Source organism: Drosophila sechellia, chromosome 2R (genome assembly GCF_004382195.2).
Source record: "Drosophila sechellia strain sech25 chromosome 2R, ASM438219v1, whole genome shotgun sequence".
Lineage (NCBI taxonomy): Eukaryota > Metazoa > Arthropoda > Insecta > Diptera > Drosophilidae > Drosophila > Drosophila sechellia.
Genome location: NC_045950.1, coordinates 10,201,722 through 10,227,045, shown reverse-complemented (window position 1 = coordinate 10,227,045; position 25,324 = coordinate 10,201,722). Strand labels below are relative to the sequence as shown.

The 25,324-nt window shown below is 40.8% G+C and overlaps 3 protein-coding genes across 7 annotated transcripts in view; 1 reads left to right on the top strand and 2 right to left on the bottom strand.

The window, feature by feature from the left end:
* LOC6609084 (SH3 and multiple ankyrin repeat domains protein 1) overlaps positions 1-25,324 on the top strand; it is a 62,684-nt gene that overhangs the window by 10,238 nt on the left and 27,122 nt on the right. For 4 of the 5 annotated variants that reach the window (XM_032714802.1, XM_032714804.1, XM_032714801.1 and 1 more), the window contains exons 2-3: positions 15,670-15,750; positions 21,289-21,785. In XM_032714802.1, the coding sequence (XP_032570693.1) occupies positions 21,618-21,785 (168 nt within the window). In that variant the 5' untranslated portion in view covers positions 15,670-15,750; positions 21,289-21,617. Of the gene's footprint in view, positions 1-15,669; positions 15,751-21,288; positions 21,786-25,324 lie in introns of those variants that run through there. The other variant, XM_032714803.1, reaches the window with a different exon arrangement.
* On the bottom strand, positions 22,252-22,989 carry LOC6609086. Its single transcript, XM_032714806.1, has 3 exons — positions 22,657-22,989; positions 22,476-22,599; positions 22,252-22,412 (listed from the first exon to the last, which is right to left on the bottom strand). Exons 1-3 carry the CDS (start codon positions 22,921-22,923, stop codon positions 22,321-22,323), a joined length of 483 nt encoding a protein of 160 aa, XP_032570697.1. The 5' UTR covers positions 22,924-22,989; the 3' UTR covers positions 22,252-22,320.
* On the bottom strand, positions 22,936-23,728 carry LOC116800362. The gene is made up of 4 exons (XM_032714807.1): positions 23,435-23,728; positions 23,238-23,373; positions 23,087-23,172; positions 22,936-23,026 (listed from the first exon to the last, which is right to left on the bottom strand). Exons 1-3 carry the CDS (start codon positions 23,654-23,656, stop codon positions 23,093-23,095), a joined length of 438 nt encoding a protein of 145 aa, XP_032570698.1. The 5' UTR covers positions 23,657-23,728; the 3' UTR covers positions 22,936-23,026; positions 23,087-23,092.

Genomic DNA, 25,324 nt, shown 5'->3' with positions numbered 1-25,324 from the left:
GACAAAAGATGGGACACTTGATGGATGTTTTGGCTGTTTTGGTTGGTTGACATGAACGAGATGCTTTTGCAGGAGTGCCGAATCATTTTGGGGTTTGGGAAATCGAACTTTAATCATAACAATTAACACGAAAAATGTTAGCCACGAAACGGGCTGGTTGGCTGGCTGGTCAACTTTCCTAAAGGTCGGTAACCGGTTTTTGGTGGTCGATGAGCTAGTAGTTTTTTTTCTGCCTCCACAACTGGCTAACGAATTTCAAGAGTCTTGAGTCTGGGCCAACATTCTTGGTAAGCCTTTCGCTGCCTTTTTTTTTCTGTACATTTTTCTTTGGTACGGGAACGCATTATAAAACCGCTTTTAGCTTAGCGCCAACGTTACGTGTCCGTTAGCACTCAATAATCATTTACTTGGGCGGCAAGTGCTTCGATTCTGAAAGCCAAAAGAGTCAATTCAATTTTAAGCAAAAGAAAGTTGAATGAACCACAAGAAGGTCGTACTCGTAATGCACTCAGATTTTATTCACATCTGTAGGGCCGCACAAAGTTTGTGCAAATTAATTGAATCAATGTCAATCAGTGGAGCTTGGAATTGCTTTTGGGTTTCAATCAAGATTAATGTTTGGGAATTCGCTTTTCGGTTTTAATAATTTATGTGGGAATTTTGCCTGGTCGAGGCTGAAAGACAACGCAGTGTGTTTTAGAAATCAATATAGGCAAATTCCTATCGAAATGGCTAAATGCAAAATCTTGACATGATTTATTAAAATATTTAGTTGGTCTATTTTCGGCAGTTTCGAGCTTATCACATTCTATTCAACTCTGGCATGTTTTATTTTATTGAAATCAATTTAATGTTCAGTTTAGTTTGCGAACCGCAAACCACTTTCTAAACAAAACTATTTCATTTAATTTCAGACCATTTTAATTGGTATTTCCCAGCGGAATCAATTTTTTTCGTAGATTTTGTATGTCTAACTTTTTGTTTTCCCCACTTTAAATATTCCAGGACAAATCTCACGCTGCTCAATCGGAGATTTGATGAATTTCCCTGGCTTTTCTCTTTCAACCAGCTTTTTTCTCTTTGCCACCTGTCACTCTCGAATTCTGTTTTTTTGGGCATTTCTTGTTTATTTCTTATGGCTTATTTGCATACCGTGCACATTTCGTTGGCTCGGCCAAGTTTTTCCTGCTTTTGCATTCGAATTTCAGAGCCACAAAAAGAAAAAACGAACGCCTTATGTCTAGGTTATACCCTGCCCGATGGGAATTATAAGTTTAAACGAGCGGAATGACAACCAGAAAACTTAATATCGAAGTAGAGATATGAGATATCGAGACTTCAAGCCAACTTAAGGTTATCCCTTTTTTTTATGGCTCTTTAGGGCATCTTGGATTCGCTGAGCTCGTTTTTTGTTCGGCTGCTTTTGTTGCGAAGCTTTTGATGGCTCAGTATTTACATTTCATTTTGAATTGGAATTCATTTTAGTATTTTATTTATTTTCTTGTCGTATTTCCCCCCTTTTTGTGTTTGATTTATTTTCAAACTGCGCTTTTCATAAGCCAACAAACAAGTCGCTGATTGGCGGCCCTGAAAAAATAAAAAAAAAATAAAATATATGGAAGTAGGATGGGTCGGCCCTTTGAAGTGTTTGTTGTTTGTCATCTTCGGCGTTGCGATAAGAATTATTGTATAGTTGACTAACAAATAGTTCATTGGAATCCTAATTGCATGCACTGATACATTATTTATTGCTATTTAATTTATTCCAACCGAATTTGTGTGTGATGCAAGAGCTCAAACGGCAGCAGAAGTGCAAGTTTGCAAATTAATTGAAATTGAATTTACTGAAGTTGCTTGTAATTATGTTAATTAGGCAAAATTCACAGCGCACATAATATACTCGCTGGTGTGTGTGTGTGTGTGGTTTTCAGTTTAAATGACAGCTCAGATACAAGTCGAAAAGTTCAGTCGTCAACTTTGAAAAGTTGCTCCGAAACGCAGGGGAAAAAAGCCCAGTTGAAAATAATTATACACATGGTGAAAATGCCTGGCTACAGAACGCCGATCCCTCCGTGGTTCTTCACTCCCGATGATGGGCGTTAAATGAGAAAAATCCGAGGAGATGAATGTGGAAAATAATAATAAATGATATTTGGGGCGGGGTGGCCAACATCCGTCGGTCCCTTACCTTTTGAAGTGCAAGCGGTAACAAGTAAACGATTCACTATTGCAACGTTTTCCCACAGGTTCTCGAGAAAGTGTTCCTCTTTAATAACTTAAATTGAATTTAGGTGAAACAAATGGCCTCAGGCATCAGTAACCAAATGAGTTTCCGCGCTCAATTAATCATTTTTATTGTTTACAAATATTCGAGAGATTTTCCAAAGATTGAAGGTATAAATAATCAAGTAATTTCTTATATTACCATGTAATTCTTAGAAACCTTAAGGCTTCTTAAAGAGATAAAGATTACATGAATGCCTTTTTTTTTTTTATAAAGCCCTATAAAAGACCTGCAAGTTACCAGCCTTATTTCACAGTGTTTTAAGGTCCACATACCATTCTCATGCTGCTTTTCTTAACCCAACTTTAATTTTATTGGTGCAAACCAATCAGCATCATAGAACTCGCAAGATATATCACCTTAATAATTGTCAGAGGCAAAAGGCAACATTTTGCAATTAACACGCCGCATGCTCGTTGAAAGCGCTTCACTTTGGTCGGAACGCCTGTGGCGGGATGCAGACGCGAGATTCAGATGGCCAGATAGTCAGATACTCAGATACTCTGCAGTTGCAGATACAGATACAGATACAGAAAATCTCTGCATGAATCTCCGCCGAGACATTGACTCCAATTGAGCAATGCAATGCAATGCGAAGCGGGCGGCAAAGTGGGGCCACCTCGCTCGAGTTAAGTCATGTGTGGGCTTCATTTACAACTCACTCAACTTTTGTTTTGGATGCTAGATGCTGGATATGCTGCGGGGAATGGAAGTGAGTCTGAGCATGGGTTGGGGACTTGGGGATTGGAACTGGAGTTTCGCCCACAAAGTGCGGAGCGTGGCGAATCGCTTCTCCTCTTCTACTACTTCGCTCTGAAGTGCTCTGAAGTGTCGACATGGAGTCTGACAATTGCAAAAGTTGTTTATGACCAAAAAAAAAAATATTAAAATTAAAGAAAATGTATATTAAATGTACGAGTGTTTTTTAAGCATTTGTGTTGTGGCTCTGACACATAAAGCGAAAGATTGTGCGGCCAAACACTCTTGATTGCACTTTATATGCATATTGAATGCTTATGCTCTGTGGCCAGCCCACTGCATTTGATCCTCTTCTGTGTAAATTCAAGTTCAGCGATAAGGTTGGCCCCCAAACTATGTGCTCAACTAATTTCCACGCAAACATAAACACCGACATCAAACCGAACTTCTTGCTGCTCAAAGGGCCTGAGCAGCAGCTAAATATTATTTATATAAATTAGCGCAGCAAGCTAGATGCGGCTGCTGCTGTTGCTGCTGCTGATGATGCCGATGTTGATGTTGATGCTACATTTTGCCCCTGGCAAAGCGGAGTGAAATAAGGCGAAGTAAAGCAGAGCAAACGATGCAATTTTATGCGCAGACGCCTAAATTGAAAGCGACGCGTAGCGGACGCAGCAGCACTCAACGAGGCGTTCTAAATTTACACTGAGAAAAAATTTAACCAAACTGGATTGGAGAGCAGAAGATAAAAGATTGGCTGCTTAAAACGTCAGGGTATAAATTAATAAAGGTTGGACACTAAAAAATGAGCGCCAAGACTGTATCTAAAAATAATAATAAATAGGATACATAATTATAAGATTTATATAGTTGCTTCAACAAACGCCCCAAAAATATTATTACTTTTTTTAAATTTTTATTAAATACGAAATATATCTCTGTGCAACGTCAGCGAAGGCTCTACAGTTTGAGAGCTACTGTGCGTGCTCTTTCACTTCACTGTATCCCCTCCACCCCACCCCACTTTTGGGGCAGCCTCTAGGGTCATTAACATGCCCGGCAGGAAAAAAGCAGAAAAACCAAACAGGAGAGAACAGGCGCAGAATGAAAAGTATACGAGACAAAGCCAAATCCAGATGTGGGGGCAATGAGGGGGAAAAGTTGAAGTCGGAGCCGCAAAAGAGAATGCAACCAGATAAAAAAAAAATTAAAAAAAAAAAAACAAGCGACGCGACCCTGGAGCAACAAAGCGCGTCTGCATTTGTGGGTGGTGCTGCTGGTGTCAGTGTTGTGCGGTGGGGAGTTGGTGGTGCGGTGCAGTGGTGCAGCGGTGCAGCGGCGGTGCCCCAATGGTGGTTGTCGGTTCCCTTTGGGCTCCAAGGTGCCATGAGTTTGCCTACGCCTATTCTCCAACTGTTTGTTGTACGTGCCGCGTCTCTTATTGCCAGTCGGTGGTTAAAAAAGGGGGGAGTGGAATGGGGAGATGTAATCCTGGAAGTCTGGACAAAACATGAGGAGGTCCTTTCGAGGAGTGAGGCCAACTGAAAGGGGTTGGCAATTAAAACTAAAATGGGAATTGCTGGTATTACAAAGCAAATTAATATTGATTTGTTGCCAACATTCAATAGAAAGTTTATCATCTAAAAATCTTTACATAAATTTTTTATGTATATAAATCATGTTTTTCATAGGAAATTTGTAACAATAAAGAATACATTTAGAAACGTGAGCCAGAGAAAGGAAATAATTTTAATACAAAATTAAATATCTGTGAAATTGGCTGACACAATGTAGTAAAGCATCCATAGCAAATGGTAGGTTTAAAAAAGAAAAAACAACTCACAACACACATTTTGCATTATTCAACACTTTGTAACCTTGTTTACTTAGCCACATCCCTAATTACAGGCCAACTGAATTATCCATTTGCAAAACTTGTTCACTAATCGTTTCTGTCTTTCCGTTTCTCTTTGCAGGTAATTAAATGGTAATTTCTCATCGATTTCATGGCATATTTAGCGAAGTAAGCCAACTCGCAGCTCGGATGATGGCTCATAATCGCCTCGACTTGGAATAAGGCTCATTAATTTAAGCCAAAGACAACAGAAATCTGCTCCTTTGTTTGCAAATTTTTCGTTGGGTTCTGGGTTTTGGTTTCTGCGAAACATGAGAACGCATATTGTTAGGATAAGGAGTGAAGGTATGCTATATAAATAGTTATGACTGCCCAAGTGAATGAACTTTGCGGGCTATTGTGTGTGTTACTTTTACTTGGGCCGACACTTTCGCAGGCCAACGAAACTTACACACACATTTCCTGTTCCTAATGCTCGGCTGACATGCAACAATTTTCAACCTTTTCATTTGGGCCACCAAACAGAATGGAGAGACAGAACTATTAAGTCCGATTGCCAACTTTCACTGATAATGCCAGCAATTATGTATTGCTCCACTTAATGCCATCTCACTTGTTTTTTATCCACATCATCATCTTTCGTTGTAATGACATAATTATGTTGGCTTTTCCAGGGGTCATTCTCGGGGGTCAAACACGTGTCTAGTCCACCTCGTCATCCTTCAATTAGCAGTCAGTGTGAAAGGTGACACGAGCGTGTTAAGTTGTCGGGTAAACGCTGGAAAAGAACCCATCTGCAGACCCTTTGATTTGAGCCAAGAATTAGCATTTCCCCCACCTCCAGCTTGAGAAACAATCTTTGGGGCCCGAAACAATGAAGACGAATTTGTACAGTTTCTGCTTGGCTAATTCCGGCCAACAGATCCCACCAAAAAGCAGCCACTCAACAAGGGTCTAATGGCTTTGAAAAGTGACCAAAATTTGGCTTGTGCCCCGCGTTAACTGGCTAAATTAAACGCGGATGCTTGGCTAAGAGGTGGGCCAACTCGAATTGGGCAAACATTGTGGAATGGTAGTGTATTGAGGCTTTTGGGGCATGTCGAAGAATGCATTAGTCGAGAATTGAGTAAATACCGGTGATGATGGGAAAAAGATTTACATAAAAGATAGAAGCATCTACAATTTCCTTTTTTTTTTGAAAAGGGTGATAATTATTTACCAGAATTGATAAGAGAAGCAAAGGAGAGCACTCAAAAATGTAAGTAAATATAAAAATATGTTTTATTTACCTTGAAAAACGAACACCACAAAATTAATTACTTATTATAAAACTTATCATTTATATGTTTTTATGAGCTTTTTAAATGTATTTCAAGCTTAACATTTATTGTTTTTTATATATATATGTATGCACACCCATTGCATTTAAATAAATTGGTATTGCTAGCATAAATCAGTTATATTTATTTATTGGAGAAATTGTAATCAGCTCTAATGCAATTTAATTTGTTGGATATATTGTTTAATTAACTCCACAGTTTATATCGACTTTAAGTTTTGAACCTTAATTTATTATCCATCATTTGCCATAACCCGTTTAAATCGAACTCATATCTAAACAGTGATTTATGTTTATAGATTTTATCTTAGCCCGTTTTAGACATAGTTTCAATCGATTTTATTAGTCCGCAGCTAAATGATGATGATTTGCAAACAATAGAACCTGCTGAGAATTATAATGAACCCGATACGCTTTCAGTTCTATGGGCCATTAAACAAAATGACTTATTTCCTAGCTTCCATTTGCACTAAAAGCCCAAAATGTGGAAACCACTTTGAACCAGTTTTCAATTGAGTGCAAATAAAAGTAAAACTATTGACAAAAGCTGAAAGTGAGCTCAGTTTTGCTGATGTCAACCGAGCAGCTACTTAAGCTGCTTTTTTTTCCTTTTTTTTTTTTATGAATCGGAGCGTTCAACGATCGCTTAGTTAACTCCCAGCCCTATTCACGGTGCACTGATTTATGAATTTTGAGTCGAAAACGATGCGATATCTTTTGTCGCCGGCATTTTTGGCACTAATTTGACAAGGTCGTCGTCTCACTGGGCTTTTGTTGGCTTGGCTCGAAGAAATCACGACGCAAACACGTTCGAAGTGATTTCGACTGGCCCCCTTTTTTTTTTTTTTGAATTCGTATTTTGTTTATTTTGCATTTTGAGTGGTCCAAGTCGTCAGCTTATTTCACAGATATTTCCATAAACATTTGACGGCGGGGTGGGGTGCGAAATAGATGCCGTGAAATGTTGTCATTCATAGTAATTTAGTGGGTCACCGGGCGCTGGTGACCCCGATCGTTCGGATTTCCTTTTAGAAAGGCTCTGACTGACTGTTCCCCCCTTAATAAATCGCATCTCTTTTTTAAGTGGGTAATGAATAGTCAAATTTGGCTTCGTGACTACAGATGGCAGACAATTAACCCTAGAGCACCGAACTATCCCCACTCACCCACCTGCTGTGACCGGCAGTTCGCTTTTGAACTTTCATTCCTTTTGGATTATGCAAGTGGATTGGATGGTAGTATGGTAGGATGAGGATGAGGATGGGAATGAGGATTTCTGCCCAGATAAGAGCTGGCGAAGGCAGAGCTAATTAAATTATAAGCCAAGTCTGACTCTGACCCAAGATGAGCTGTGCGAGGGAATGGGGTCACCAGAAGGTGGCCCCACCCCCATTTTCCGCCGAGAGTGGTTAAATAATATCCAAATGGATGCTTTCGGTGTTTGCCGTTCGTGTTGCTGGTGTTGATTTGGCCATAAATTTTGTATGCTTTTGACGCCGAAATCGACGACCACAGCCGAAAAACATTCACGGAGAGATGAGGTAATGCAGCAAATAACTCTTGAGTTACAGTGGGATTATATTGACCAGTCCAACCGAAAAGCCAAATCAACTTAAACTATTTTATTGGGCTTTTTATGCTACCGCCAGTATTGCGGTTTATATATGGATATTTAATACGACCTAGGGCTTTTTTTACGGTCTTTTCATCTTTTGAGCTTGCGTTTTATTACTTCCCGACTTTAAATACTGACTAATTTAATAATTTATTGTGTGATCATTATGAGTATGAGTTTTCATTTTTGGCTATTAATAAAACCTTTGAAAGATTACGAAATAAGTACAGTTTAACTACCGTCGTGGCAAAGTGATTAATTCTTTGTGCATAAAAATATGTGGAATTCCAAAATGCACGCCCATTTTGGCGCTCGTAACAAATATTTAGATTTTTATACTTTTTGTAAGTTTATTGCGAAAAATAACTCTGCATCGTTTTAACAAGAACTATTTTAAAATGAGCTTTAACCTTTAAAAGCCTTGGTTTAAAAAATAATAATATTTAGTTTTGGAACTTTTCAACGTCTTTAAATAGCCCGCACAACTCTAAAACTTTGAAACTATTAAGTTTCTCTCAATTTACCAGTCGGCTTTTTTGTGCTCCTCATTAGGACAGGACACCCACTGTGCCACATGCAGCAGTTGCTGGACGCAAACATGAATTATGCGTAGACAACTCGCGGGTTGGTTAGTTCACCACCCACTCCTTTTTCCCCCGCTTTTGGGCCTGTCATCGGGCGTTGTCAACGAAATGTTTGTGGCCCGAAGGCAACTTGAGGCCAAGTGACGGCGGCATCATTTCAATTGCGTTTTATGGCCATAAATAAGCCCAACGGCGGCTGACAGATTTTCGTGGCGAGAGGAGCAAAATGGCTGGCTGCTTAACAAGGAAAATGGGAAAAATCGACGAGTGCATGGCAAGTCGTGAGCACACTTGACTACCAATTACCTGAGCCCATCAAATCGAATGCCGGATTCTACCGGCCAAGTTAATAATCTCATCAGCTGGAGACGCTGGCTGGCTGGCTGTGAGATCGAGAATCTTCACTTCACTGGCCAATTTGCATAGGCAACAATGCTAAATGGACTGTAATGACGTACCAGCCAGGCAATTCAATTAATTAGCCCGACCAAGAGCGCTTAGCAATTCCCTACATTTTGCTCTCCAACTCCGTTGGTTGGTTTTTCTTGTTGCCACACGCGTGTGATGAACATTTCCGCCGTGGAAAGCGTCTGCTCCACGTCGTGAGTGTGTGTGTGCTGCAATCAAAATTAATTAAGGCACAAAGAGAGGCGGCCAGATGCTTTGCATGGCTTTTCCTCCGACCTGCCACTTTTTATTGCCTTTTACCGCAACGCTGCACCAATTTCCATTGCACCTGCAGCGGGCACACAGCTCCGATGACGTTGTCTTTGCTTTTCCACTTCATCTCGAGATATCTTTTTTGTTTTTCTGTTGTACTCCGGGCGGACACAGTGCCACCAGCGAATGTGCATAATTAGAAGTGGTTACATGTGGTCCATGGATCGCAGAATCAGTTAGTTGCGTCGTTTGCTTGTCCAGCAATCAGAAAACTGGCAACAGTCAATCAGAGGCGCTTTTCCCGTGGCAAACTGCAGCTGCAGCTCATCCAGTTGAGCGTGCATAAATTAATTAGCCACGCTTGCCAGTGATTGGTGGTCCTTTATTGGTACAAGAATTACTGGGTATCATATATTGTACACCATTTTAATACTAACCATCATAAAAAGTGAAGCATAAACTCCATCAAACATAGTACATATTAATTGGTGTAGTGTGCAACAACTTCTAATTTATCTGCTGCAAATAGTTGTATAATAATTTATTTACGGGCTTGAACTGATAAATATGTCAGCATTTTATTTACCAATCAGTTCTGGTTCTCACAGTTTTGTCTGACGTTCCTTTCTACTTTTATTGGCGAAATTTCACAATTTATTTAGCCATGATGGGGGAACATAAAATCTTAATTGCATTAATAAGCAAATGACTTCACGGGCGGCTTCGCCAGTTCCTCAGAGAACTTTCCCAGCACAATTCCCAGCGAGAAGGGTGTATGAAACGAGGGACGTGGTAGCAGATGCATCCTCGCCCGCAAAGTGAAATGCATAATGAGCATAATGTTGGCACTGCACGACGCAGATTCGGTTGCAGATACATACAACTGTCGGTGAGATGCAGATAGCAGATAGTAGATACGGATGATAATGATAATGCCGTGCTGCAGAGACGACACCTGAGAACCGACGGGGAGAAATTTGAGAAATGTGCAGTAGTAATTAAATGCAAAACTCGAAGCTTGAAGCGCAAGAAGGAGAACAGCGACAACGTCAACGATCCAAGATAATGCATAATTGCAGAAGACAAAAGGAAATGCCAGCGACTCATGAGCCAAGTTGCAATTGCAGTTGCACTTGCAGAGTAGTAGCATGCAAAATATGAGAAGAATATCTAATGTCGCGCCACCGCATTCTCCATATAGTCGCAAAATGGTAGAATGGTTGCAGTTCGCCAACTGCCACATCCACATCCACGTCAGCATCCATCCTTGGCTGGCTCAAAACGGCGTTCAAATTAATGGCCAAGTTTCACATGGGGCAGCAAGAAGCTTAGATGCCAGCACAATTGCCAATGGAAATTGCAGTCATCTCACATGTGTGAGAGCAGTTTCTCAGTGTGTGTGTGAGTGAGTATCTGTGAGTGTGCGCCTTCGTTTGCTTGCGAAAGTTGGAGTACAAGATACAAGTGGTTAGATACAAACTAGAACAGCAACTGTTCGGCTACGATGTTGTCCCGTGTTTATCAGTCACGTCAGAGGAATACTCTGCATTTAATAGTTAGCCACAGACTATTATTACGATTATTAAATAATTTATAGATACTATTTGTTATAATATTTATTGCTCGAAAAAGCAGTTTCCTATCGCGTAAATCTTTTCTTAGCCAGATTGAATGCCTGTGCTTTTATTTCTTTAACTTTTATAGTCGCTTAACTTTAATTTTCTGATTTTAATTATAAGAAAACAGTTTTAGGAAAGCAAGGCTGTTTAGCCAACTCATTGTTAATACCCCTTTGTAGAGAATCAACAAGCATAAGTTCTTGTAACGAAGATGAGTTGGTAAGAGTGACTTGCGGGCTTCATTTTCGTTTGTGTTAGAACACGGACTCGCAACACGGGTGCAAAAAAACAGAAGTTGCCACTGGGAAGTTAACTCCATGTCATTCACCAGCCGGCGGAGGAATGTTCCAACATCATTCAATCAGAAATCGGCAAGAACAAGGCTGAGCAGATAGCGCTGATAGACGTTTACAGATGGAGATAATAAATTTACTGCCACTATATGCTTTGCCATTTATAAGTTTCGGTTCGCCCTAAAAAGCAGATACTTACACTTATTTCACTTTCTAGCAACTGCTACTAGCAAACACCATTCTTTTGGCCAAAATGCCTGCTGGTGTGCATTGCTTTTTGTTTGACTGGGCTGAAAGCAGAAAGCAAGAAACTTTATTTGGGTTAGCGATTGTTTAAAAATGCATAAGGATGTGAAACTTGGAGTAGCTAAAAGGGAGCACAAGCCCGCAGGAGTTTGGCCAGAGGAGCTACAAAGAGCCGAAGGCGAAAAGGGGGATCAGTGTGGGGGGATACAACAGCAAATGGAGCTGAAATTGCGGTGCAGAGAAAGAAATCTTTAAATGTGCATTTTAATCGGCCAACAAAATGTATATAGAATATAACATTGTTTATAGGTTGCAAATGGGTTTTCTTGTAGAAGATTTTGTAATACCTAAAATTAATGGTAATAGTTATATTTTCTTACTGTGCAGTCTATGTGAATCAAAGCTAAGACATCTTAGCCACAAAATGGGAGATCCAAGTAGCTTAAAAAGCCCTTTGGAAACCCCAAGAACAAAAAGTTGGCACACTTGCAGTTTCACTTAAATTTGTTTTAGCAGGTGTAGGGATTTTGGCACATAAACTTTGGCATCATAAGGCTGAACTGAATTTAATATGCAAATCAAGCGACGAGCTTTGCGTTATTTAAATCAACTGAACCGCTCACCCACTCACTTGGCATTCACTGGCAAAAGTTTTTTAAATTAAAAAATTATGGTTGGCCAAGTTAATGGCTTTCTCGGTCAGAAGGAAAAAAAATGAACCGCAGGTGGGTGCAGTTTTGCAATTTGAAAGAGGAGTGGGCGAAAGTGGTTCAAGTGGTTTTGTGATTGCGCATGTAAATGCAATTTCATTAAATTGAATATTTATCGGTTGTCATTGAGCAAATTGCAGGTAAATTGAGGTTTATCCCAACACAACCACACCATCTAATATTCGCAGTAATGTGTGTGCAGTTATTCCGCCAAGATAATGGACGGAAATCATCATTAGCGGGCAGCTCAGGGTCATAAACATGGTATTCTAAATCTTAAAATGTGAATATATCTTCTCACTGACAAATTGTTAACTATTTTTGTAACTTCTAAGAATAAAGCGCAATGAAAAGAACCGCTTGAACCGGTTAGCAGGAATTCTAGCCGCACAGAAGCCGTTTGATGAGCATAAATCTTGATATCCGAACATTATTAACGTCAATTAATTCTAACCGTTCGAAACGAAGGCCATCCATTAGGAGCTGCAAGGTGGAATTCGGCAGGGGGAGTCAGGAAAAGCTCACCTGGGATGGATGGATGGTTAGTTGGCATTTCTCAGGAGACCCTCAACCTGTTTTTCTTTTTTGTTTTGTTTATTCGCCCGCTTTTCTGTAATCGATACGAGTGGCTCTTCGGTGTGTTGTATTTGTATTTACAACGTTTTCCTGGTGGCCCGCTGTTTTCAGTTTTCCCTCTTTTTCACGTTGTCGTCCCGCCTCACGATTTCCCAAATCCGATTATTATCAAGTCTCACGTGAGTGCACGCTTTGTTGCTGCTAAGTTTTTTTATATTTACCTCTGCTCTCGAGTATTGTGCCTTTTACAGTTGCCTTCTGTGCTTCCTTGGAAAATTGCTTTGAACTTGAAAATTTCCCACGTGACGCGGTCAGAATCAATCTCTGCTTCTGGCTTTTCTTTTGCCCTCCGTTCGTGTCACATGTGCAATGCAACACCACCACCACCCATTTGGCGAATTTTCCGCCAGCGTTTTTCCTGCACGGAAGGCTGCTGCAGTTTGCATGTCAGTCGGCTAACGGTGTCGTCTTTTCCTCGCTTTTCCCCCGCTTTTCCGCGCTTTTGTTTCTTGACTCACACAGCTCGCATGGTTTTGGTTGCATTTTCTCAGTGTTTTGTGGCAAGTGTCGATTGAATTTAATTGGATGGTTTTTTCGTGCATTTCATATCTTTCGAGGGGCTAAAAGGCACATTTTGAGTATTCAAACTCGTGTGCAATTTCTTTTATTGGTTTGTAATTTTTGTGGGAATTTTAGTTGGTTTCAAATTGGAGCTAAATGAAAGGATTGATTTTATGGTTGAATGCAACATGCATTCTTCCAACATCTGGTTACTTCCAACATTACTTTACATTCCAACTGTGAAAAAATGAATTGCTAAGTTGTTTTTATTGCAGAATAAAACTTAATAAATATGCAGCCGCCTTCCGGAGTTTCCATTAGCACATTCTGCTGATCTACACTTTCTGTGCAACACATTCGTGCCACTTAGCAGATCTCGGCTGGTGTCCGCAGTCCATCCAATTGCATGGTTTAGTGTGAGTCAGTAGAAAAACCAAAACAAAGTGATTTTCGTGGTAAGCAACCCCCCCTTTTTGGCCAAAAGTCCCAGGTACAGTGAGCACTATGCGCAGATGGCACTTACTTTGCTAGCACGTTCCATCGAGGGGAAAGTGCATAGTTCGCGAGTCGTAAACTAGCTTTTTTACGACTGCTGGCTCAGAACGAGACTTGGCCAAGACCGGTGGCAATTAAATATAAGTTAACACTTGGCTTTAGGGGAGGGGAAAAGGGCGACAGTTCATAGATGTCAAGTTCAGGGTTACCTCAAGGGCTCGGAAATTACCTGTCAGAGTCCAAAGACAAAGTGTGTAATTAGTTTGCAAGCGTCCTCCTAATCCATCAAATCTTCTGCTTCGCCCTTTTTTTTTTTTTAAATTCATGGGAGTTGCGCTGTGCTCGTTGGGATTTTCCTTTTGATTTAATGAGCTTTTTATTGCCTGCTCTCATAGGATTGAATTCTTTGTGCAATCGGTTCATTGAGCTCTGGGCTAATTAATGGTTCATTAAATCCGCACTTTGATTAGGGTTCCTTGGGTTTGCTTTAATTTAACAGTGGTTAATTACGGTTCTAGATAAACGTTTCAGTTCCGAGTATTTTCTTTAGCACGCAGCATATTGAGGGAAATTTGTAAGACTACAAGTTTTTCTTACACTACTTTACTGCGATCGTGATTATAGTGATTTATAATTGCTACTTCATTGAAGTTTTAGTGCCTGCTATTTGAGTAAACACAGTTTGAATAACCATTTATAAGGCTTTGCATCATCCGCAGCATAAGCCTACTACTGTGCTGTCATATGGTTTTTAATGACTACGATGCTGATGAAATCTAAGCGGCTTAGGTTTTAGAAAACCCCCAAATGCAAAAGGCTTCCACTGCCAACTCTCGACTCCCAACTCCCAAGTGGCTGCGTAATCAAATGCATGTAATTTGAGTTTAATGAGTGTCAAAGTTATTAAAAATCATTTGCTCCGACCAGTTGTGGTGGCTTTTTTCAGCCAAACGGCTTTGGCTTTCGGCCAGTCAGCGGGCCAGATTTTCGGTCCATGAAAGGCAGCAAGCAGCTAACGCAAACATTACAAAATCGTTTCGAGACATTTTTGGGTTCGTCATCGGGCTTAATTACTGGCCAAGCTCATTCTCCCGCCAAACGATTCTGGTTGAAATGAAATGTGTCAAAATTCAAATGGCGGCGGCATTCGAGCCGAGTCCAAAAATTGAGTTATTAGAAGTAGGCCGCTAAATCGATGTGAGATCTTTTAATAAACTTGTTGTTTTGTGTATCCCAGACAGCAGCAGCAACAAATGGCAAAATAACAAACAATAATTACAGACGACCGTGTCTGCCATAAGTTGTGCCACCAGTTTGGCGATACTCGGCAAAAAAAATCACTTTAAAATTCTTGGAAAGCCAATTGTTTGTATAACTTAATACACGTTTCGAGTTGCTGGATTTGATTTGTTTATTCAAAGACATGCCAGCGTTTCCAACGAAATTAGGCGAATTTGTTACGGCTAACAAACTATGAAATTGTAGATTTTGCTATCCTGATTCAAACGTTTCGCAGTGGCTGCCAAACTCGATAATACATTTTAAATTCGCAATTGATATACAAGAGCGCAGCAAGTGACTTTTGGTTAATGGTTAATGGCTGGCGGGCAAGTCATATAGTTGGGCAGTCTAAAGCCGCGATAGCTGGCTTGTATTGGCTGTCTTGGTCTGCGCCTGAAATTGGCAATGCAATTTTTATGCTCTGTAACGTGGGCGTTGCACACCCACTACCCCATCACTTTCCCCACCCACCCTACTCTGATATTGATTTGATTATGTGCGTCTGCTGCTATCGGCTGCTCACATGGCGTATGATTGATGGCTCTGCGGGCACGAAGGAGCTGCAAACGATGGAGCATTCTTGCCTGAGCTGCTGCTGCTGCTCCTGGATGTATAAATTGCACTTATTGGGGGAATTGACAGAAAAAAGCATATGCACGTTAAATATGAATTAATCAAGTAGAGTATAAGTGGAGGTTGAGTTGGGGAAAATAATCAAGATATATCTGCCCAGTAACAAGAGATTGACTAAAAATAAAACCTGGTTAGAAGAGAATTTCATGGCACTTTTGCTGAGATTATAAATAAATATTACTCACTAGTAACCAGTTTGTTTTAATTATTTAATTGCAGCCACAGCCACCACATGTCTGGCCCTACAGTTTGAGCAGCACTGGGTTCTAAGCAACGTGTGGGCCGCAGAGAGATAAAGGGGTAAGTTAGACGACTCGTGTTACTTACAGCTAAACGCAAAACCCATAATTTGTTACCCATTGAAACGTATATATCTTATATCTTGGAGTCGTTACCTTTTTTTTATGGCCGTGTTTCCATCTGTGTCCATCTGTAGACTTGTCGGTTGTCATTTGTTGTTTTGGCTTTGGGATTTTGCACTGCATTCGAAAACCGGTCGAATCGGTTTCTCTGGTGGTGATCACAGGCATTTGCATAAAGTTTTGTTCTGTTTTTCTCTTTAATCGGTGTGTCGGTGTGATTTTTCCTACAACCGCCGGATTTTAATTTATTTTCATTGATTGCACATATACAACTTTTGACTTAATGGCTCGCTGACGTAACTCGAGCTGCTGAAATTAGCAAAATAGTCGTAATACTCAACTCATGGATTTCTACGACTCTCTGCAGGATTTTCAGCGAATTGTGAAATGCTGCGATTTAATTAATCGATCTGTAAGTTTGTTTAATTTGCTATTGGATTTACAATTTGTTAAAAAACGCCGATGGGCGTTATAGTTGTGATTTTAGTTGGTGGGTAGTGGGAAATGAACACCTGCTAAAGTCACGTCAATTGAATTACATTATTGCATTAATTTGTTAGGCTTTCAAATCTTTTTATATTACTTTTTTATGTGACTTCTCGGTTTCATTCGAACTTTTGCCAAAAGCTGGTTTCAAACTATGAGCAAACTATTCATATCAAATAAAAGCCAAAATGTCAATGCTTTATTTGCTATTCTTCTCGATTCCCTGCAGATTTATCTGATTCTGTATCAATTTCTGTTTCTGTTTTCTGTTTCTGAACAGGAAGTCGATGTCTGGCCACCTAGGTACATACATAAGTGGGTTCTGTGGTTTTTCGGTGCCTCGGTTTCAGATGATTCCAAGGTAATTTTTTGCCGGTCCGTGGGCATAGACAAAGGACTGATTGCCGGACTTGACTGACAGTTGGGGCAGCAAAGGGTTAAGGCAGTTACGCCCAAACTCAAGTTAGGGCTAATTTAGCCATTGTATTAGCCAATTGTGGTGGCTTTTTCTCGTTTCCATCCTCGGTTTCCTTTAGCTTGCGATTTTTATTTCAGCTTCAGTTTGTTTGGCCAGCATAATGATGCCACTTGATTGAAAATGAACGTGACTGGAAAACAAGTTTCGGGGTTAAAGTTTTCTTCTTTTGCTTTCCGCTCTCGGCTTCTTTTGCCGCTCTGCGGTCTTTCCTACCAATTCGAATACGGTTCGAATGAACAGAAAATAGCGAAATAAATTAGCCAGGAGATGCTCTCAGCCATGAACATCTGTGACATGTTTTCCTGCCTCAGCTTTATTAACCGACCGAGGACGAGGAGCCAGGCGAAATTGCATTTGGTATTATTTAATTAAAGTTTTCTCTCCATCGCCGGCGTCTTCTACGTTCTGATGTGGTCCGGGCGCCATTTTGTTGCATGCTTTCTAACCGAGTTATGTGCGCATTTCCGTTTCCGGCACATGCAACAATGCACCGTGAGCAGTCAGCGCGGAAAACGGAGTCTTCGATTTAGCAAAGGAACAGTGGATGTAACCAAAAAATGTTATAATATCTTAAATTACTTTTAATATTAAATTCATTTTAAATTGCTCTATTAACATTGGTGTTAAAAAAAAACCTGAGAGAGCTGCAAAACATTCTAATCGTTTGGAAAATTAGCTTTCTCCAAATTAAATTCCGTTTTTGATTAAATCCCATTTATTCCACTGTCCACAGCGCTGAATGGTGGAAGAATAATAGTTTGCCATTATTAAGTTTTGTGCGGGTGTATTTTGCATGCGCTTTGTTGATGCCGCCGATGCTGTTTGCGATTTTGCTGCAGTTTGCTGCTGCCGTTGCCAAGGCCAATTATTTACGGTGCGCACAACAACTGAGTGTGGCACAATAAGTGGCTACGCAAGGACCTCGTCCTGGCACCCTTCGCTCGTCCGTAAGCCCATCACAAATCTCCACAAGATTGAGCGGCAAGCCATTGCAATGACAAAAGTAATTTGCTTTTAAAGCACCAACGACTGCAGCATCGGGCGAAGGCAATTTAAATATGCATGGGCCATTATGCATAAGCGATGCAGTTGGCCCATCCACGGGTATTTGTGCACAGAGGGAAAAGCGAGGTATCAAAATAATCCTAAATGGAAGAAATACGATCTCAGTATGGATTATTTGTGGTAGAAGAGAATATTACAAACCTGTGCAGTTATCAATTGGAGTGCGGAATATGAAAGCAAAAGCCCTTAAGGCTGACCACTAGCTTTTCAGTGTACTTATACTTACTTATGTGTGTCGTGTGTGCCACATGCAACTCCAGTCGCATTTAGTTGCGCATTCGAGCAAACCCAGTGGGGCTCTCCACTGACCCACTAAAGTCGCGCCCGTTCCGTTCACGGACTCCAGGGACCTGATGCTGTAACTAATTCCAAGCAGAGCCCATTCGATGTGGCATATTTAAAACTTAATTTACATGGCTGTCCTCTGCCCGGTTAAACCCTAACCTTTTAGCCCCTTCGTTCGTTCGTGGTGACCCCTTCTCTTTCGGGCTTTAAGTCTCGCTTGTGGCAGCTGGTTCGAAGCGAAGCACTTTGTCATTTTCAGTTTGTCACACTTTTGCCCAAATAAAATTTCATCGCCTGTCATAAAGGCTTGAGAGGCAAGTGTCACAAGTGCTTACAACTCAAGGAGGTGCATGGGCTGGAATGGGGTGATGGCGAGAGTTGGAGCGGGACAGCAGCACAGTTAGGTAAGAAGTGAAGGAGACAGCACTCAAAACTGCTCAAGTGGGGCAGACCCAAAAAAATAAGAGAAATATGCCACATGAAATTCGTGATGAGCCTGAAATAAAGACAACATTTATATATTATGAAGGAAAATAAATCTAATATGTTAGCCAACTTTAAAATCTATAAATTATGATATATTTTAAAATTGGAATTGGAATACTATTGATTTAAAACTTTGCGGCTCAATTGATGTAATACGTATTTTTTAAGTCGGTCTCTTCTTTGATGTTTCCACCATAAAACAACCTCATCAACACCTTGTCTATCTTCTATATTTATCGGTTATCTCTTATATCACTGACTGCAAAACCAATTAGTGTTTACCCCACCCAATAAATATGCTTGCCGCTGTCAACGATTGATTCGCTCATAAAAGGGGAACCATAAAATTACTCTACCCCCTCCCCCAAATAGATAACATGCACCTTATGCAATCAATGTTTCCTGAGAGAGTCTGGCGAAAAAGTTTGGCATTAGCTGGCGTATCCAAGCCAAATAACTGTCAGGGCTAAGACAATAGAAAGGACAGACAACAGACAGGTCAGACATCCACGGGTTGATATGAAAACTGGGATGTGGGTAATGGCCAACGAAAGAGGGGAGCCACCAAAAGTTGCTAGTTTGACAGCCGCAAGACAGCTGTCTGTTCGAAAAAAAACACCCACATATACGAGGGTTAGCATAAAAAGAAAAAAGGCAGCTACATAAATTTTGATTTACTTGCCGGACAGTTGGCCCCCAAATTTTCACACGCACCCCACCCACAGCCACCAAAAGGTCGGGCACAATTTTCCCATTAGCTCAAGTGAAAAATCGCTGCAGAATTGGTGAATATGTTGGATGGGTTTGAATTTGCTGACCAGTAAATCAGACAGGCATTCTTCCATATGCCGCAGAACATATTTCATGGCAGACCAGAGAGTAATTCAAATGCCCATTATGGACGAAGCGAAATGAACTTTTGCCTCCGGAACTCGCTGGCAAAAGTTTCAATTAACGCCATGACTGGCTGCTAAGCTGGAATGGCCAATAAAAAAGGCCATCGAATTGCGAATCACCGATTTACCTGGGCGCCTTGCTTGTCTCCAAAATTCGGTTGAATGACCACGTGGCGTATGCTTAATTATCGCAAATCGTTTCCAATTAAAGTGCCAAGTTAAAAGCACGAAATCTTAGCAAACGCCACTTTTGGCTTATCACTCTATACCACTATCACTATTAATTCCAATGCCTTGGCCACCTTTGCTTATCACAAACAGAAGTCTGGCGACGACACTCGCCTTCGTGGTTTTTTTCTTTATTTTTTGTTGATAATTTCACTTGAACAACTTGAAAATTTGTGGGATTGATTGACAGTCGAGTGCCGGCCAAGGTAAACGGGCCCATTTGTACCAGGGAGTCAGCTGTTTAAACGCAGTTTTCATTTCTCGTATTTACTTTTATTGATATGCGTATTTGTGCTCTTAATTTATGTATTTCGGTGGAGTTTTTTAACCGTGACACATTTTCTTGTTTACTTTCCAGCGAGGCGGTTTAAACGGGGGCAGTGAACCAGGGAAAATTGGAGCTGCATATTTAAAAAAAGAAACACAAACCACTGATAACAATATTGTTCGAAATTTAATTATAAATATTAATAGGGCAAACTAACTGATAGGCGAGTTTTAAATAAAGATGTGTAATCTTGATTCTTTATAGTTATTTATATGTTCGAAGGTATAAGCAACTTTCTTCTTTTCACCAGCATATCCTGTAAAGGCTTTCATTTTGGCACAACCTTTGACTGCAAAGCCTTTCATCTTTCAGCCAGAGCAGCCACAAATTTTATCCTCAATTAGGATTTATCATTTCCCGCAAGCGTTTTCCATTTTACACTAGTTTTCCCGCATTTCCCACCACCTCCTCCCGAAATGCCAACTCTAACTAGTTGAATGCAATCAACACGCTCGCAATTAAATGCGACAAAGTGCAGACTTGCAGATGTGGTTGTTGCTGCAGTTGGTGGCTAACCCGTTCCGCCCACAGTTCCAGTTGCCTCGACATGTCCCGCTCCGCCCGCTTTTCCGCTCCATTTTCCGCCCCCCACAAAAGCGACAACTGTCAGCGGGTCTTTGGCACACATTTACATGCCTCCGGTACCAAACTACCCCACCCATCCACCCTGTAGCACCTCCTCCTTTCCAGCTAGCGTGTGAATTTAATTTGTGCATAATTGCAATTGCAACTGCCATTGCAGCAGTGTTGCAGCCATAAAATGTCAATATCAAATTGTAATCATCAACGAGAAATGTTTGCGGCGGCCCAAGTGTTTTCTTTTCACTGTGACAATTTGTTTTTCCTATTAGATAGGCCTGCAGACATGAAAAGGGGCTCGGAAAATCGGGCCAATTGCCGTCTGACTGATATCAAGTGCGTAGGAAAAGTGCAGTGGACAGTTTCGAAAAGTAAACCAATTTAAAAATTAAGTTTTCAACGCTAAGTGCTGGGGGAAAACTATTTTATGTTGTTGTCTGGACGAGAGCAGGCTTTTAATGGATTGCAATTTGCATATGTGTATTAAATTTATGCGAATATATTTAGTGCATATGAAAGTGTAGTATAAATTAATGGCTTCATTGGGCAATGCATTATGATTGGAAGCCGGAAAGGGAATGAGTTTATTATAAATTATGATATTAACATATTTTATTCTTATACCTCTAATTTGATTCATTTCAGAACCATCATGCGCCAAAGTCAACGAACGCAGCACAGCGAAATGTCCAAGCAAAACGGATTCCAACAGCAGAAGGCCGTAAATGAAAGCCAAATAGATTGGCAATAAAAAGTTAGCTAAATTAACTTGGTAGCTTGCAAAGCCCAAAGGCAAACCACTTTGAAGTGCAACCGAATAGGAAAAGAGGAGTTAAAGCGAAAAGAGGAGATCTCCCAGTCGAGCGGGTGTAGCTTCGTCATTTTCGTAGACCGTGCGTTAGAAAGCCGTCAAAATTACGACATACCACCCACCCACGCCCAAAGTCAAACAGAACCCGGCCAATACGGACGCCATGTCCGGGCCGGGTGCTATTGACGATGAGCCGCCGCCGGAGCCGCGCGACGGATGGCTACTGGTGCGCATCCATGTGCCGGAGCTGAATGTCTACAAGTGTCTGCAGTTCCCATCGGAGCGGCTCGTCTGGGATGTCAAGCAGCAGGTGCTCGCCTCGCTGCCGAAGGTAAGTCGGTCACTGTCATTACCACTGCGATACCCATTATCTTTTCGGTGTATATAGAGCACGGGCATGTCTCATGTGCGCTAAATACTCACTAAACGGGGAGAAATACATATATAGTAAAATTGTTGTTTTATTTTTGAGTCGAACTCATGTCCCGTCAGTTGACTAAGGACAACGCCAAGAAATAAAAAATAGTTTTTAGGAGAAATAGTTTCACGACTTTATTCTTTGGATCTCAGCTTAAGACTAAAAATCAAATGCAAATTGGATTGAGGAGAAGCCTCAGTATTTGAACAATATTTATTTATTTATATTTATTTATATAATATTGGAGTGCATTACTGTTTTCTTTTAAATAATAGAAGTGGCTGGTTTGGACCACCCAAATACGTCACTATATATATGTACATTCGAAATGGGGTCTACTTCACAAAGTATAGAACTCTGATCTGTATTTCTTACATGCATTATTTTATTAGGCACACCAAATGCTTGCTCAACATACTAAAATTTGTAAATATCATTATTATTATTATTACACATAACCGGTTACCAGCTCATCTTCGTAGGCGAAGAGAAGTTCTATGTAGTAGGACCAAACCACCAGCCAGGCATACACTAAAAGTACTATAAAACATTAGATAGTATAGTTATTCAGGCTTTAGATGCATGATTATTGGGGTTACCCACACATTGTGATGACAGTCAGGATGATGATGACGGTATTAAAGCTGTAAACGGTCAGGGCAAAAATGTGCACAATTATCCAAATGGGTGTGAAAACCAAAAATGGCAGAAAGAGCATCTCGTTGTTCTACCAAATGGGGTATTGGGTTATTGATAGGCATATGGTAAAGGATGGATCACCTACATTGTGCACTCCCAGGCAGAGCATGGCCGAAACTATGATGCCGAAGAAGGAGAAGACCATGGTGGCCTTGAGAGCCGCCGGTGCTGGGATAAGGGACCTCTGATACTCATCCGGGAAGATGCACTCCATCATGAAGCCGGTGCCGATGGTGATGTAAATGAACCAGGTCAGAAAAATGCATCCGAAGAGCAGCACACCGAAGCGCAGGGAATAGCAGTAGCAGCACTTGGTAAAGATCTGCTTTAGATATCTGCAGCGACAGGCCATGATGGATCCTCAGCTGCTCCGTAAGTTTTAAACAACAATTTTCAAAGCTTTCCTGAGAAACTGAAATTTGTTCAACTTCTAGTTTGTATATAAAATGGACACACTGAAAGAAGTAAACTAGATCAGTTAAATTCAATATAACTTAGTTTTACATTTATTTTACAACTCATCAAATTGAATCGTCAGAATCCACACTGCTCAAATATCGATAAAAAGCCATAACTATTAGCAGGGAATAAACGAGACCAACTAGGAGGATGAAAATCAAGACATTATTCAGACATATTCAATATTCAATTATGGCCAACACCCACCTATGATGAACACCTGAACGGCCAATATAATCGGCGAAGGCTTCGACCTGACCAACTGGACAACGGCCATTATGAAATACAAGGATAGTATGATTGCATAGATGATTATCCACATAAGGACAAAGCCGCGCTTGCTCTGCATTTTGTAATGTAAAAGCATTAGAATCTTGAAAGACACCGATTGAAGAATCTCTTACCTTCGAAGCAGCATAGACTAGGAGTATAGAGCTGAGAGTTCCAATAGTCAGGATCGGAGACATGATGACGGGTGCCCACCATTTGTGGGACACTTGCTTGATGAAAATGGTGTCATCCGAATGCGTTATCAGCTCACCAACGTGAAAGGTTATGAAGATGGCTCCAATGATTATGCAACCCACGTTGAGCGGCAGGAAAAAGCAGCACTTTTTGAAAAACATGCCGCTACAGAAATTTGTGATTTTTTTTTACATGAATTTCGCCCAAAACAACAGAATGCAAGGAACAGTTGATCGTAGAATTTGTTAGTTATTTAAGGATATATGTGAATCAATAATAATCTTGCACGAAGATTAAGGATCAAAATCCTTAAAAGGCACAAATTCACAATAAAACTACATTTTTTGCATTGAACCACACAAAAAAGCAATTACTGCGGAATCGCAATGCAATTTTTCAACAGATGTTGTTGATTGAAATTTTTATGCAGCCAAAGGCTGCCACGTGCCCTTGCAACATAAAAACGACCACGCCCCCAACGCCCTACCCGCGTGAAGTTGAAATTTTTGAAGTTCAATGCAATTTATCGGCAACTACAGTGTCTGAGGTCGTGCGCCCAGTCGGAAATCGTGACGCTGCAGATCCAAAGATATTTGACAATTGAATGGCAGTCTGTCAAGGAGGGGAAAACCAAGTGCCAGCTACAAGGAAGGTTACATTTTCAATGGCCAAAAGTTTTGGAACCTTAATCAACACAAAAAAAATAAAATATGAGTAAATGCGTGGCTTAGGGGGTCAAGATCCGTGGTTATTAGCCCTTATAATGCACCCAAATGACCCACCGAATGAAAGGCACTTCCCTGCGCCTTTGTGCTAATGAAAGCCAAACAATGGTCAATCAATTGTATACATTTAATCGCAATTTGTTGAGCAAATTGCTGTCGAAACATTGTCAAACGTAAATGCAATGCGGGGGCCTCGCCCAATTCAATATTGAAACCCCAAAATTGCAAACGGAAACTCTGGGCGATACCCAAACTGAAACCGAACTGGAAATCGATTTGAATCGAACTGAACTGAACTGAACTGAACTTCGCTGAACCGAACACAATGACCTCCAGCTAATTGCATGGCCCGGTCTTTCGTGCCGGTTCCGTTTGCGTTTTGGCCAATTCAAATTCACCGCGTCAAGTGACAGACATTGCCTTGATTTTGGCTTTTTGGCAAGGGGGCGTGGCCGCTCTGGTTTAACTGTCAGCTTGCAGCTTAGTAAATTATGTTGTAAATTCTGATCGGTTGTGTGGGAACCGAAAGCTGAGCGTGCTAACCATTTTTCGGGGATATTTGTTTGTAGGGAATAATATCCTGAGTTACATACATGACATGTATTTGTTTTAGGAATTGCAAATTATATTGTTTGTATTTTGTTGAAAGACAGCAAGGGCTAATTAAGTTGTACATGCTACAAACTGAAGAATATGACATCATTGAAATAACTTAATCCATTGGAGTTGGAAATCTACCACAATCCACCTGTTTCCATCTGGTAAAAGTGGAAAGCATAGCAGGTTATCAAAAAATTTCCTGCTTCCCCACAGTCGTATATCAATCAGTGAACTGGCCGCATATCTTATCGCCTGGTTTCTCTTGCGACCGAACATAGAACCCTATATAGACCGTCATAAAGAATACGATTCATGCTATCATCGCACAAATATTTGCACTCCAATTGAGGCCTCTTTCTTGACACTTTGCTCAACCATTTGTGAGCCTTCGATAACTGAAGAATGGTTGAGTAAATCCCGAAGTCCAAGAGACAAACGTGAGTGGCTGTGTAATTATACATTTTATCGGTCGTCGCCCATTATCGGGACACCTGACGATGACTC

What these genes read in the sequence shown, in the direction of transcription:
- LOC6609086 (XM_032714806.1), bottom strand. Translation starts at nt 22,923, where the DNA reads ATGGCCTGTCGCTGCAGATATCTAAAGCAGATCTTTACCAAGTGCTGC. An exon ending in TCTGCCTGGGAGTGCACAAT is followed by an intron (nt 22,600 to 22,656) that starts GTAGGTGATCCA and finishes CCCATTTGGTAG; the next exon opens with AACAACGAGATGCTCTTTCT. An exon ending in CCTGACTGTCATCACAATGT is followed by an intron (nt 22,413 to 22,475) that starts GTGGGTAACCCC and finishes AATGTTTTATAG; the next exon opens with TACTTTTAGTGTATGCCTGG.
- LOC116800362 (XM_032714807.1), bottom strand. Translation starts at nt 23,656, where the DNA reads ATGTTTTTCAAAAAGTGCTGCTTTTTCCTGCCGCTCAACGTGGGTTGC. An exon ending in TAGTCTATGCTGCTTCGAAG is followed by an intron (nt 23,374 to 23,434) that starts GTAAGAGATTCT and finishes TACAAAATGCAG; the next exon opens with AGCAAGCGCGGCTTTGTCCT. An exon ending in CGTTCAGGTGTTCATCATAG is followed by an intron (nt 23,173 to 23,237) that starts GTGGGTGTTGGC and finishes TCATCCTCCTAG; the next exon opens with TTGGTCTCGTTTATTCCCTG.